Raw genomic sequence first — 13,008 nt, forward strand, 5'->3', positions numbered from 1 at the left:
TAGACGTCAATATTTTGTTATATACTGCCCTCTTATGGTCTAAAGGAGTAAATATGATCGCTGCTTTAACTACAAACTAAAATCATTTATCTGCTTTAAGTACAAACTGTTATTTGGTAGATTTAGTGTTAATATTCATTATCTGACCATTAATAAATATATATTTACTTATGCTTGCTTTGTCTCAAATCTCATCTTGAATTTCACCATTTTTTTAAAGATATCTTGCAATCAGTCTTCATGAACAGTTTTAGTAGGAAATACATACTTGCTATATTGTGTATGGACACACGGGAGTGAAGATGATCATCGTGGAAACAATCAGATCCGTCGTTCACAAACTACACGATCGCTTTGAAGGTAAACATTCAGCATTTTTATTCAAATCAGTGCAGGTCACGGGAGGAAAACATCTTGATCATAGAAACACTGATTCTACACAGAAATCCTGTCTAATAGAAAGAAAACCCATGAAAATGAAAAATCGTATTAAACACCCTTTAATCTAGACTAAGTCGTGCAATGACATTTCTTTCTCAAAAAACATCATTTTAAAAGACAAACATGATCATAATCCCAGATTTGACATTCCCTCTCATTACAGATCATGACTATAAGATCAGTGAATACAGTGTTGCGTGTAAGTGAATGAACTCATCTTAATCTAAAACGGTTGTAAACGTGTAGGTCATCAGTTGTGTCTAATAGAAAACAGACCAGACAGAAACCAAAGTTAGACGTTGGATCAAGCACTTCTGAGAAGAGCTGAGAACTTCCACACTTCAGTGCACTGCGAGAGAGGAATCTCTTCAGGGAAGAAGTCGTCCACCTCCACAGGAACGTCCAGATCCTTCCGCTCCATGTAGGAGACCACAGTGATTTTCAGACTGGAGGACAGACAGAGATCAGTCCGTGAGAACACATCTCTACATATGACAGTGACGTACAGAGGAGGAAAACATACAGGACACGAATTGATGTAGCCATATTTTTTACCGAAGGCTCACGAAACGTTCAAGGAATTAAGTTATGAATTTCAATGATTTCCCCTTGATCAGCATGTTTTAGTACACTTGACAGATGTGGTCAGATGAGAAATGAAACAGTTATTACAGTGAAAAATCAATCAATCAATCTCATTAATGAACAACGTGTTGTGTGTGATTCTGTCTTACCCCCAGTCGGGCCTGAAGGTGTCCGTGCCGTTTGCTTTCTTCAGAACTAAAAGCAGAAATTCATGAATCTCCAACAGGAAGGCAGCGGCGCCGGACTTGGTCAAGAAACTCTTGAGGGGTGTCTTGTGTTCCTCCTGCAGAGGATGTTTGTAGTCTTCACTGATGTCCTTAAACGGGTCCTGAAGAGCAGATGAACACGGTCACACACTAACTCAGTGAAGCACTCATCAGTGTTTAGTGTCGAGCGTCTCACCCCCTTCAGACGCAGCAGGGTCTCTGATTTCAGAGAGCTGAGGAGCTGCCACAGCGCCACACAGTGTTTCAGACTGCACCTGCTCAACGCCTGAAAACACGTCCACAGACCGCTGTTAGCTACACGTGCTGGATTTTGACGCTTTTGGAAACTTGCGGAATTATGATGTTTCTGGGATTTCTGCTTCCACCAAAGAAAACAATAAGTGTGCGTTCATGACCAACCTCGAATACATGTGGGGTAATGTTGTCCGTCATCTGTAGCACCTCCCTCAAGTAAGTGTCCAGCTGTCCCCGGGGCTCTCCTCCGGTCATGGCCAGGAAGCCCAGGGCCAGCTCGACTGTGGACAGGGCCTCACACACGTCTCTGTAGGACTGCAGCTCCTTCACGAGGTTGTGCTGTGTGAGAGCCTGCAGCGGCTCCTTTAGATGCACAATCACCACATTTTAACATGGATGTTCATAAAGAGCATTGAAATCTTTTTTGGACCCGTGTTTAACAAAACTTTAACCAATGCGCTGACATAAGTATTAAACAAATAATGCAACTTACTTGTGGAACTTTGCCCTTCACATCCATGAATATGATCTCGTAATTTCTGTCCTGTCTGTTCACCATTGTCGGAATACCCTACACAAATGAATATAAATGCTTATTTTGAAAAATAGGCATCTCTGTTGTAGCTTCAAAAACATCTGTTTTTAACTCCGAACATGCTTTTTCTACCCTTGCAGTGCTGTGACATACATTTAGGGTTATGAGAGGTTTGCCCTGTAGAAAGCGGGTGAAGATCTGTTGCTGGATGTTGGGCAGGTCGTACTCCATCAGTGTTTCCTGTCCGCGCTCCATGCGGTACTGGCAGTTGGACAGTATCAGTGGAAGCACATCCCGCTCATACTCATAATGGATCACATGCATCTCCGTCAGGTCAACCGGGCTCACTGTGTAACTGATGGAAACCGGACAGAGAAAAACACTGAAGTGGACAAGTACTGTTGTTACTGCACTGAAGTACATTTTTCCAGTGTGTGTATTTTATCAATAATCCCTTTCAGTTGGTCACTCTGAGTCACGTCAGTCCCCAGAGAATTGGGATCTCGCATCGAGAGACCAGTCTACTTCGAGTGTATTAAAACAAGACAAGACACATTGGCAAGCGCTCACTGAGAGTATAAATGAGCAGCTGGTGCAGCACATACCGAGGGGTTTATATGGCTCATCTTTTTCAATATGCGTTGCAAGCAGAGGATGGCCCGCTGGATAGTGGATGCCATCACCCTGGCTTACCAAGCGCTAGGTGTGCCCTGCCCCCTCAGGTTGCAAACCCAACCTAAAAGAAGTGTGGCATCCTACTGGGCATTGGCTAGTGGCGCTGTGGGCTGGGCGACACCTAACACATTTGCCTGCGTGTGGAGTCAGCATCCTCCTGTGTTCTCACCCCAAACGGGTAGAAGCACTGAGAGGTCCGGCTTCAGGTGTGCTTGTTTAACTACTCTGCTCTTGCTTAAGCGGTCAAGTTACTGGCTCAGCTCCTCAGCGAAAATCTGAATATGCGCTCCATTCATTACACTTATGTTATATATTATATTATACTAAATGAGCCAATGCACACTGGCATGCACTGATTGCATCCAACTGCAGCTGAACACAAAGTACACACCCAATTCATCGATCACCGACGTGACGTCTCCCTTTACTTCAATTATAATGTTATTTAATATGTATTAAATATTTATTTGTGAAAAATACTTTGTCATAAAGTAAAATATAAATGTGTAAAATAACAATTATAATGGTTTTTTTTTCAAATTTCTTAAATATTAAAATAAATCAAGTTACATCTGCTATCGGACAACCACTACTCCTTACCCAGACTCTTCTCCTGTGTGTTTTTCCACAGTGTACACAAGGTCATTGTGAAGGCTGATGAGGTAGCTGACCAGGGCAGTGGAGCACAGGCCCAGATCACGTCTCTGTGGTAAAAGCACCTGCAGGTCAGTGTCCAGACTCAGATCCTTTTGAGTGTATTCAGCCGGCAGCTTTATCTCTCCTGAGAGAAACATATTAATTCATCAACAGAAAACAATAAACATGGCTCATCTGCCAAAGAAATTGTTTTAGACTACTGTTAAATAGAGTTGGTACTGTATGTAGAGGACGGTTTACCTGCAGTGGCCAGAGATACCCTGAGCTGGTTCCATGTTGACAAGAAGATGTTTATGGACTTTTTATACCATGCTAGTGAAGCTGTTGGTTGAAAGTAAGACATTATTACTGGGTTTACAGTGAAAATAATCATTATTTATAGAGAAAAGCAATATGCTTGCAGGGTTTCTAAAGACTTTTGCACTAAAATGGGTAAATTATCAAAAACAAGTTAAATAATAGATTTACTTTCTTGCAGAGCTCAATCTCCAGCCTAATCTAACTCTTGATTTTAAACTTGATTATTATGTTAATTTGTGTTTAATTAGGGCTGGAGTGAACTCCCCCCTCCACAATCCATGGCAAATGATTTCTTCATTCTCCATGACCAGTTGTGTAGTACCTTCTTTATGGCTATCCAGAAAATCTCCTATGGTTTTGAAGGTTAATTCTGTTACATTCTGGAACTTCTTTACCAAATCCTTCTGGAGAACCAAGATGTCTGGAAGGAACTTCACTAGCCGTAACTCTGCTTCCTGTAAATAACAGTGTACTGGCTAGATCAGTCACACAATTATTTGTTACATTCACAAACAATCCACAACAAACCAACAAGCAAACCATGATGGTGAAGTCATATAAAAAACTGAAACCAGTACTACAGTGCTACATTTCTTGCAAAGTATATATAAAAGACAGTTAATAATGCATATTCGTAATAAAATGTCCTTCACAAGGCTCCAGGGGTGAATAAAGTCCTCCCTTTTCACAGACAGCAGACGTGAGAGAAAATTGCTTTTTACATTTTAAAATATAGTTACGTATCGTACAAAAATGCATGGATTCGCTACAGGAGGACTTTAGTCACCCCGCACACTGGATCAGAGACCAGGGCCCATATTCTTAAAGATTCTAAGAATCCTCTTAGAGAGTTCCTAATTTATCTTGAAAAAGTAAGTCTTTGCTTAAGTGATTGAGGACCAATCTAAGAGCAACTCTGTGTGAGGAAAAGAAAAATACTTTTATCTTTGTGAGGAGGCGGGTTGACCCTGTTGCTAGCTATCATAGTCTTTTGAAGACTGTGATTGATTGGTTGATTGTCCAAGAAGGAAATAAAAGAGCGTTTTGAGTATAGGGTCTTTAGTGGACAGCACATTTTAGGACCCAGGTTATGGCAGGGAACAAAAGTGAACAAAAGGTTTGCTACATGTTGATTGGATCTTGGTGGACTAACATAAGCAAACTGTCCAACGCCATCAGATAAAGATGTCAGGACAACTGCCAGATACCTCTTAAAAAGCAAGATGAAGACCTTTGGTAAAAAGCCCGGGAATGACAGGACTTCTCATTGGTCAAAATGCAGTTTCTACCCTTCACCCACAAACAGACTGATTCCTAATTTTGGCCCGTGACCACCATAAAAATTCTTTACTGATGCAGCAGTGGGTGAAACAAAGAGAGATCACAAAAGTCCATCAAAATCCATTCATAACTATGTTCTTAAACCTTTGTCTTATGAAACTACGACACACACATCTTATATTTATCCAGAGGAATAGGTATTATCAGTGACGGCGGAATGTAGTGTAACATTTTAAACTCCGCTGTTAATGGACAAACTTCTTTTTCTGGTGCTACTGCATATCTGTGCGGTGTCAGATGTTAGCGTGTCTCTAGTAAGATCTGTTACAAAGATGATACGTAGCATTCAATAACTCTTTGTCATGCATTGTGTGCAACACATTTCTTCCCCCTCTTCATGAAGTACTGTGGAGCCAACATGAGTAGGATGGCTCAGAGGGTATTTTTCTGTGAATATAATCACGTTTATTCAACTATATATTCAGTTGAACTTGTTCTTGTCCTATCTTGAAATCTGTACATCATTTAGAAAACTCTCTTTTGGACATTAAAAAAAAAAATAGAAAAGTGATTTTGTAATCCTTATTTCTTAAAATTCCTCTACACCTGTTCAACTTATTTTTTGTCCCCATGCTGCTTTATTATAGTGAAATAACTTCAGATAAACCCACCAATAATATTTTACCTTTTGTAGGAACCTCCAGAGCATAGGTAAAGTGTCCCGGCCATTGTTCTGCTCCACAATGTGAGCCAGACTCGACACGGTGACCTTCCTCCTGCAGCTCCAGATGGATGAATTATGGATAAGGGAGTTCTGGGATAAAGAGCTCAGGAAAATCTCTGGTTTCCCAAAAGTCAGCTTCATCACTGGATTAGAGGACACTCGCTCATCTTTCCTTATGAATTTGTTCACTTCCTGTAGCCGTTTCTCCAGAACCTGAGAGAAAGAATGAAAAGTAGAGCTTCAACTCAGTCATTTCAGTAATCCAGAGGTTGACAAAACCTCAAGGGGAGCTTCAAGAGGTTCAGCTGACAAAAAAGTTTAAGTTAATATTTGAAAAAAAAAATAAAAAAAAATAAAAATTATGAATCTTTTTATATTGATATTTCTGAAATCCTCCAGCTTTTGTGCAGCATGTACTGTGAACTAGAAATCTTCATGGGTCCACTTGGATCTGAAAACCCGAGATCCGACTACCGATATAAGTTGCCTCGGGTTTCGGGTAATTTAAAATAAATCTGCTTTTTCCAAATGGACCTGGCCATATCAGATTTAACGGATTGTCTATTTGCAATAAAACCGCACCTTGTTGGCAGAGGCTTTTGCATGCTAACACCACAAACCAATGTCTGGTAGTGACTGCCAACAACACAAAAGGCATCATGCGCCATAAGGAACGTGACATCAACGTTTTCTGTCCATTTCAGACATAATGCTAAATCATGGAAATACATGAGAAAATGCAAAACCAAACATGACATTTAAAATACTGGATACGTAACAATAAATGAAAGCATGTTATGAACCTTCAGCTGATGAGTAATGACTTCATTATTCATGACATTTTCCCATCCATTTCTTGCCTCTTTAGAAGAAAGGGTTTTATCATAAGGAACAGGCCCTGTTTGTAGAAACAAAACATTTCTAGAATATGTCTCACAGGAAATTAATACAGCATGTGCAAATGTAAGGTGAGTTTTGGGAACTCTTACACTGGCCCGTCTGACGGGGTTCCAGTAGATCATGGATGGTCAAATGGATGGTACTGATCGTATCATCCACTCCTCTACCCAGAGCTCTGCTCAGCTGCTCCATGTCCTTCAAAAGATGGGCCATCAGGAATGGCCCGAGATCTGGCACAGCAGGCTTGATGATCTGCTTGATACTCTACATAGAAACATGCAAGAATGTGGAGTGAAGTTAGGGATACTTAGTGAGAGCAACTTATAGTGAGAACAAATATACAGGACATAAATGCTCTTCATTGTGTGCCAAAATATAAACGTTATAAACAGAACTTTTGATAAAAAAAAAAAAAAAAAAAGACTCCGCAGTGTGATGCCAAAGTCACAAATTGTACATAACAGTACAACAACTGCATTATTAACCAGTGTTGAAATTTTTCTCACTAAATTTAACTACTAAAACATACTATACAAAAATCACCAACTTGAATAGAAAAAAAGCTAAATATAATCATAATACAATTGAGTGTGTAGCAAACAATATTTTTTTTCCCCCTGAGAACCATTACATCCCAAAAGTGGTAACACTATTTTGACGGAGCCTTTAAGTAAAGAACTGTTTTAGGAGTTCCTGTAGCAAGTACAATCTCTGCTGGGCCTTTTTCACAATGGAGTCAACGTGAGTGTCCCACTTCAGGTTCTGGGAGATGATGGTGCCCAGGAACCTGAATGACTCCACTGTTACTACTGTGCTGTCCATGATGGTGAGTGGGGGGAGTGCAGGGGGGTTCTATCATCTCCACTATTTTGAGCGTGTTGAGCTCCAAGCTCACCATTCACCCAGCTCTTTGACCTCCTGTAAGCAGACTCATCACCGTCCTGTATGAGGCCGATGACTGTGGTGTCGTCCGCAAACTTCAGGAGTTTGACAGAGGGGTCTTCAGAGGTGCAGTCATTGGTGTAGATGGAGAAGAACATTGGGAAGAGGACATAACCCTGAGGGGCTCCAGTGCTGGATGAGAATTTTCCCAGCTTCACTAACTGCTGTCTGTCTGTCAGGAAGCTGCTGATAAACTGACAGATGGAGGTGGGCAGCCATAGCTGGGTTAATTTGATGTGGAGGAGGTTTGGGATGATAGTGTTGAAGGCCAAGCTAAAGTCCACAAAGTCCCTGGACTGTCTAGGTGTTTCAGAACATAATGCAGTCCCATATTGACTGCATCCTCCACTGACCTGTTTGCTCTGTAGGCAAACTGCAGGGGTTCCAGTAAAGTCCTTGAGATAACCCAAGACCAGTTTTTCAAATGATTTCATGACCACAAACATTAGAGCCACGGGTCTGAAATCATTAAGTCCAGGAATTTGGGGTTTCTTTGGGATGGGGATGATGGTGGAGCGTTTGAAGCATGAAGGCACTACACACAGCTCCAGTGATCTGTTGAGGATCTGAGTGAAGATGGAGGCCAGTTGGTCGGCACAGGTTTTCAGACAAGCTGGAGTCACAACGTCTGGGCCTGGTGCCTTTCTTCTCTTGTTTTTCCTGAAGACCTGGTACACGTCATCTTTGCCAAGTTGAAAGGCAAGTGTGGGGGAGAGGAGGATTGCAGAAAGTGAGAATGGTTTCTTTTCAAACCTGCAGCAGAACTCGTTCAGGTCGTCTGCCAGTTGTTGATTTGCCACAGTGCTGGGGGATGTGTCTTGTAATTGGTGATGGTGAATTTAAATATTTATTTACATTTTATTTTTTACAGAAGTTTTTAAGCCTTTTATCTACCCTAGACAGCATTTTATGACAGTCTCAGTCATAAACTCTGATCTCTTAAACAAGGTTTTGAGACAATCCTGAATGATGAAGCTTCCTGAACTAGGAAACTGCCCTGAAATGACCATGAATCCGATTTTTTCTATTAGTATATTAATTAGTATACTCTACTTTTCGGAAGCTCTAACTCACACTAAATATTTTGAAGGCAAATGGTAATTTTCCCCGAGTATATTTTTTTTGTGCCTGCAACAAAACCATAAACGGTCCACTATAAAGAATGTAATACCTGAGGGTCTTTTCGATCTCCCAGCAGCATGGACATGTGTGTGAGCAGTCTGATAAGAGCGAAAGGAGCAGGTGACATATTCTTAGTGTCCTGCATGTCAGGCTGGTCACGACGTTGTGCATCACCCAGAATGTGTCCTGACTTAGTCCGGTCAGCTCTGCAAAGAACAATTGCCTCCAACTCATGAAACAACTCAAACAATTACCACTAAAACAGCTATACAGCACCTTTTAGTAGGGGAATTTTCAGCCAAAAAAAAAAAAAAAAAAAAAAAAAAAAAAAAGTTGCAAGTTTTGTAAATACATTAAATAACACTTTACAATAAAGTCCCATATATTAACTTCAATTGATTTAATAACCTTGGTTCATTTTGATTAAACTATGCATATGTATCATTCTTCATTTTGAGAATTTGCTGTACTATTACACTATTATTATATTAGTAACCCGCTGTTAAAAAAATCCTGTTCATCATTAGCTCATGATAACAGATGCATAACTAAAGTTTCCAAATTGAACCGGACTGTAAAGTTCCCAGAAATCCATACAAAGGAACAAGTTATATGGTGAGTGACCAATCAGAAAAAAAATATTTCAGATAGTCAGATAATAAATTAAACTTGATAAAAACACAAATTACAGGTGCTGTAGAATAGACAACTAATGGTTGAACTAGGTATTGCAGTCCAAATTTCTCCACAGACCCCTCCTCCTCAGACTTGTTGCACATGCAGGTCATCAGATTGATGACACCAACAGAAATGAGTGCATATGACGATGAAAAATGCATTACGCTGTATTTCCAACTGGCAATATGGGGTTTTGAAATACAATTGGGTAAATTGGCAGCGGACGTTTCACAAACCAAAACAGAGACCTACATTCAGGACGGAACACACATATTCAAAGGTGAATAACTGACTGTACATTGCTCTTCAGATAAACAAGTTAACATCTATGCAAATATTTAAAAACATGTTTTGATCTTTTTCTGCTTTAGTAGAGTCAAAATCTTACATGCCTTTAACAACAAGCATTTGGTGCAAGAGTGAAAACTCACTGCGTCTGCATGGTTTGGAAGCCATCAACAGGTTTATGGTCTGTGCCGCCTATTACTGCATTACATTCAATACAGCGGCCAGACTCCATGGGCAGCCCACACTGGACAGAGGCATGAAGATGATAAATGTTTCATTTGAGACAAAAAACATCATTTTGATCATATTAAATTAAAACTGATGCTGTGTTCTGTGACTTTTATTGTGTGTACTTAATGCCATGCCAAAATAGAAATAGAAATGAAGTCACCCTACCGCATCAACAACACATGGATGACCATTAGGACAGGCTGTTAAAAACAAAGAAGACATTAAGAATTAATTTAAAAACATGTAAAAATGTTCAAATGCAGAACCGCTTGTCAGTGCCAAGGATCTGTCAAAATTACACTGCCTTGTTTGCCCAAAGCAAATCTATTTTGTATCCGATTAGTCTATATAACAGACAATCAAATACACATTGGTCTGTATAATATTACCAAACAAAATTGCGTCAGTCAAAATGTTTTCAGTTAGGTTTTCTTTTACTGTTTACTTATTAATCCTGAGAGGTGATTGGGCTCCCAACGGGACCCCCATGACATCAGTCAATGACATAACATCTCCATTGAAAAGTGGAAAGGTGATTAAACTGACTTGGAACTACCTGGACATTAAACTGTTTTACTGCATATTTGCCAGCCAGTCAATCACAATCGAGTATTCAGACTAATCTATGATTTTAGACATCAAATACTGGGGGCCCCAGGTGTATATAATTTTGACAAATCTTGATTCTGCATTACAGAGAATCTTAATCCACTCACTATACCACTTGACATCCCTGCCATCCAGGCCTTTAATGGTCTGCTGGGCAACAGCCAACATGTCATCTGGCATAGTTGGAATGAATGAAGCCTGCGAGGAAAACATCACCCTCATAAATCACTCTAGTCACTCCACAGTTTCATAATATGAAGGGTTCATACCGCCATGTTTTGTGGGGACAGAGCCAGCTGCTGCAGCGGCTCAAGTAAAATCAGATTTCCACACAACAGGACTGCAGCCATGTGAACCGTAACCTCCACCAGAAGAAGCTCTCTGTCTGACATCTGAGTATGTACACGCAGGGCACTGAGATTATTATTCACCAGTGCTTCAGCAAACTCTTTTGTTTCATCATTGACAAAGATGTCTGTGCTTTTGATAAACTCTCCAAGGCCGGCACGTTGCTATAGAGAACAAAAAACAAAATGCATGAACATCAGGAAGTGTTTTTTTTTTTATTAACACTTGAAAGTAGATTGCTTTTCATGAAAAGCAAAGGTGAAAAAAAAAAAAAAAAAAAAAGACATTTTTATCAAGTACTACATCTAGATCATATTCAGTTATATGATCAAAGCATTGAAGGTGGATCAGCACTTTTAACGACTGCACAAGCCTTTACCACTTACTGGATTGAAATTTCACTCGACAAACATTACAGTTTTCATTTACTGTATATGTGGTTATTGTTGATCTGTCTGTTCAGCTGGTGAACCAATGCCATGACAAGCGCAGAGCGGATGTGTTACTTGGTGACTTCTGGCCCACACAGGTAAGTTTGGTGGTGTGGGTAAGACCATTGGTTGGTTAATATTGATGTGTGATAGAAGTTAGGTTAAGGCCAGATTTGGTAGGAGTGGTATATTTTTAAGGTTGGACACAGGTTTGGTGAGATGAGTAATTTTATGGGTTGGTAGAGCGCTAAAAGCACAAAGTGACCACTATGAGATCAAGCTTTGCAAAATATGAAGTAAAAAATAGCACAAAGTATTAAAGCTAAAGCAAAAACATTTCCATTTTCAACATAAGGACAATAATTAAAGAGTTCTAATCATCAGGAAATCAAGTTGTTACAGAAGAAACTCAAATTGGAAAAAGAAGATTGCTAAAGGTACTGAATAAGAAAGTGTCAATAATTGTGGGCAAAAAGAAAAACATTTCTTTTATAATGAGATTTCTATTCCTTTCCATTTACTTCAATGAAAGTGTGTGTGTTTTTTGTATTACTATCAGAATGATTAACACTGCAGTATACAGTTCAGCCGCCTTTATGCATCAAAAGTATTGGCACCCTTTGTAAATATGAACAATCACGACATAAATCAGGAGGCAGGATTCACTTCAGATTAATGACCCAATTTAGTCCTTAGTGTAGTCCAGATTTCCTGGAGGAAGACTAAGTCTGAGACTATTAAAAACCATGACAGAGAAAGCTGATTTCTTTCAATCTGGTTTAAATTGCCATTTTAGTCTAGGACTAGCCTTTATCTCTGTCTGGGAAACAACCCTCATGTCATTATGTTCTTCTAAATCCATGTAGCAGTACTTCAGATTCGAAAAGCACAAATATTTTGTGTATCATGTTTGTGTTTTTACCTCAGGTTTAGGTTCCAAGTTGGTGTTTCCATTTGTGTACAGGAAGGTGACTTCTCTGAATAAAGCCATTAGCAGATAAACAGCTTTCTTCGTGGGTATGCTTTTACAATCCTTTAGATAAATATAAAAGCACATAAACCAATTATCAGAGACACAATAGCTCTGTTCCAAACCTAGTCTTACTACCGTCTAATGTGACATCCAAATCCAACTGGAACGTCACAAACCATTTAAAGAAAAAATTCTGTTGATAGTCACTGTTATACAGATGCATCCTGCCCTATGTGGCTCTACGGTTGGGACATACATAGCGCATGTGTGTGTGTGTGTGTGTGTGTGTAAAAATACCTTAATCGCTTTCTTTATTTCATCCATGTTGCAATCCAACATGGCTTTGGCTACTGCATCTCTGATCATTTTGTAGTCCAGTCCACATGCTATATAGTGGTCAATTTTGACGTCATCTTGATTCTGAGAAATCACATTTAGTGGTTAAAGCACAAATACTTGATCTTGATACTCATCAGCATTAAGTAAATCAACCAAAACCCACCAAATCAAGAATCTCCTTTGGAAACAGCCACCTGAATTCTTTTTGTGACAGAAGTTTCTGCACATATTCAACCCCATGAAGACTGCAGAGCTTTCTGATGAGGTAAACCCTGTACCAGTCATTCTTGCTCTGAGAGCATAGATCGGTCACATGGTTCAAAAACTCTGAGGTAGCAGATGAAGGGTCATCCTGTGCACCTAAACCATGAGAAACATTATCAACATTGTGAAAAATATTGGTATATTGGTTATTTCTTCATTCAATGGCACATTCAGCTCTGCTCATTTAATATGCATTTATTGAATGTCAAAAAAAAAAAAAATCA

General features: G+C 39.6%; 1 protein-coding gene across 2 annotated transcripts in view; it reads right to left on the reverse strand.

Moving 5' to 3' along the window:
* Positions 1-353: 353 nt before the first annotated feature.
* Positions 354-13,008, reverse strand: part of LOC122331506 (E3 ubiquitin-protein ligase rnf213-alpha-like) — a 41,663-nt gene continuing 29,008 nt past the window's right edge. For both annotated transcript variants that reach the window (XM_043228939.1, XM_043228938.1), the window contains exons 48-67: positions 12,684-12,880; positions 12,479-12,601; positions 12,131-12,241; positions 10,699-10,941; positions 10,537-10,627; positions 9,986-10,020; positions 9,733-9,833; positions 8,673-8,829; positions 6,649-6,823; positions 6,463-6,557; positions 5,621-5,872; positions 3,977-4,109; positions 3,595-3,675; positions 3,298-3,478; positions 2,176-2,377; positions 1,981-2,058; positions 1,653-1,850; positions 1,429-1,518; positions 1,176-1,354; positions 354-887 (exon numbers count right to left, since the gene is read on the reverse strand). In XM_043228939.1, coding sequence (XP_043084874.1) covers positions 746-887; positions 1,176-1,354; positions 1,429-1,518; positions 1,653-1,850; positions 1,981-2,058; positions 2,176-2,377; positions 3,298-3,478; positions 3,595-3,675; positions 3,977-4,109; positions 5,621-5,872; positions 6,463-6,557; positions 6,649-6,823; positions 8,673-8,829; positions 9,733-9,833; positions 9,986-10,020; positions 10,537-10,627; positions 10,699-10,941; positions 12,131-12,241; positions 12,479-12,601; positions 12,684-12,880 — 2,864 coding nt within the window. In that variant the 3' untranslated portion in view covers positions 354-745. The remainder of the gene's footprint in view (positions 888-1,175; positions 1,355-1,428; positions 1,519-1,652; positions 1,851-1,980; positions 2,059-2,175; positions 2,378-3,297; positions 3,479-3,594; positions 3,676-3,976; positions 4,110-5,620; positions 5,873-6,462; positions 6,558-6,648; positions 6,824-8,672; positions 8,830-9,732; positions 9,834-9,985; positions 10,021-10,536; positions 10,628-10,698; positions 10,942-12,130; positions 12,242-12,478; positions 12,602-12,683; positions 12,881-13,008) is intronic.

This window comes from Puntigrus tetrazona, unplaced genomic scaffold (genome assembly GCF_018831695.1).
Source record: "Puntigrus tetrazona isolate hp1 unplaced genomic scaffold, ASM1883169v1 S000000001, whole genome shotgun sequence".
Classification (NCBI taxonomy): domain Eukaryota; kingdom Metazoa; phylum Chordata; class Actinopteri; order Cypriniformes; family Cyprinidae; genus Puntigrus; species Puntigrus tetrazona.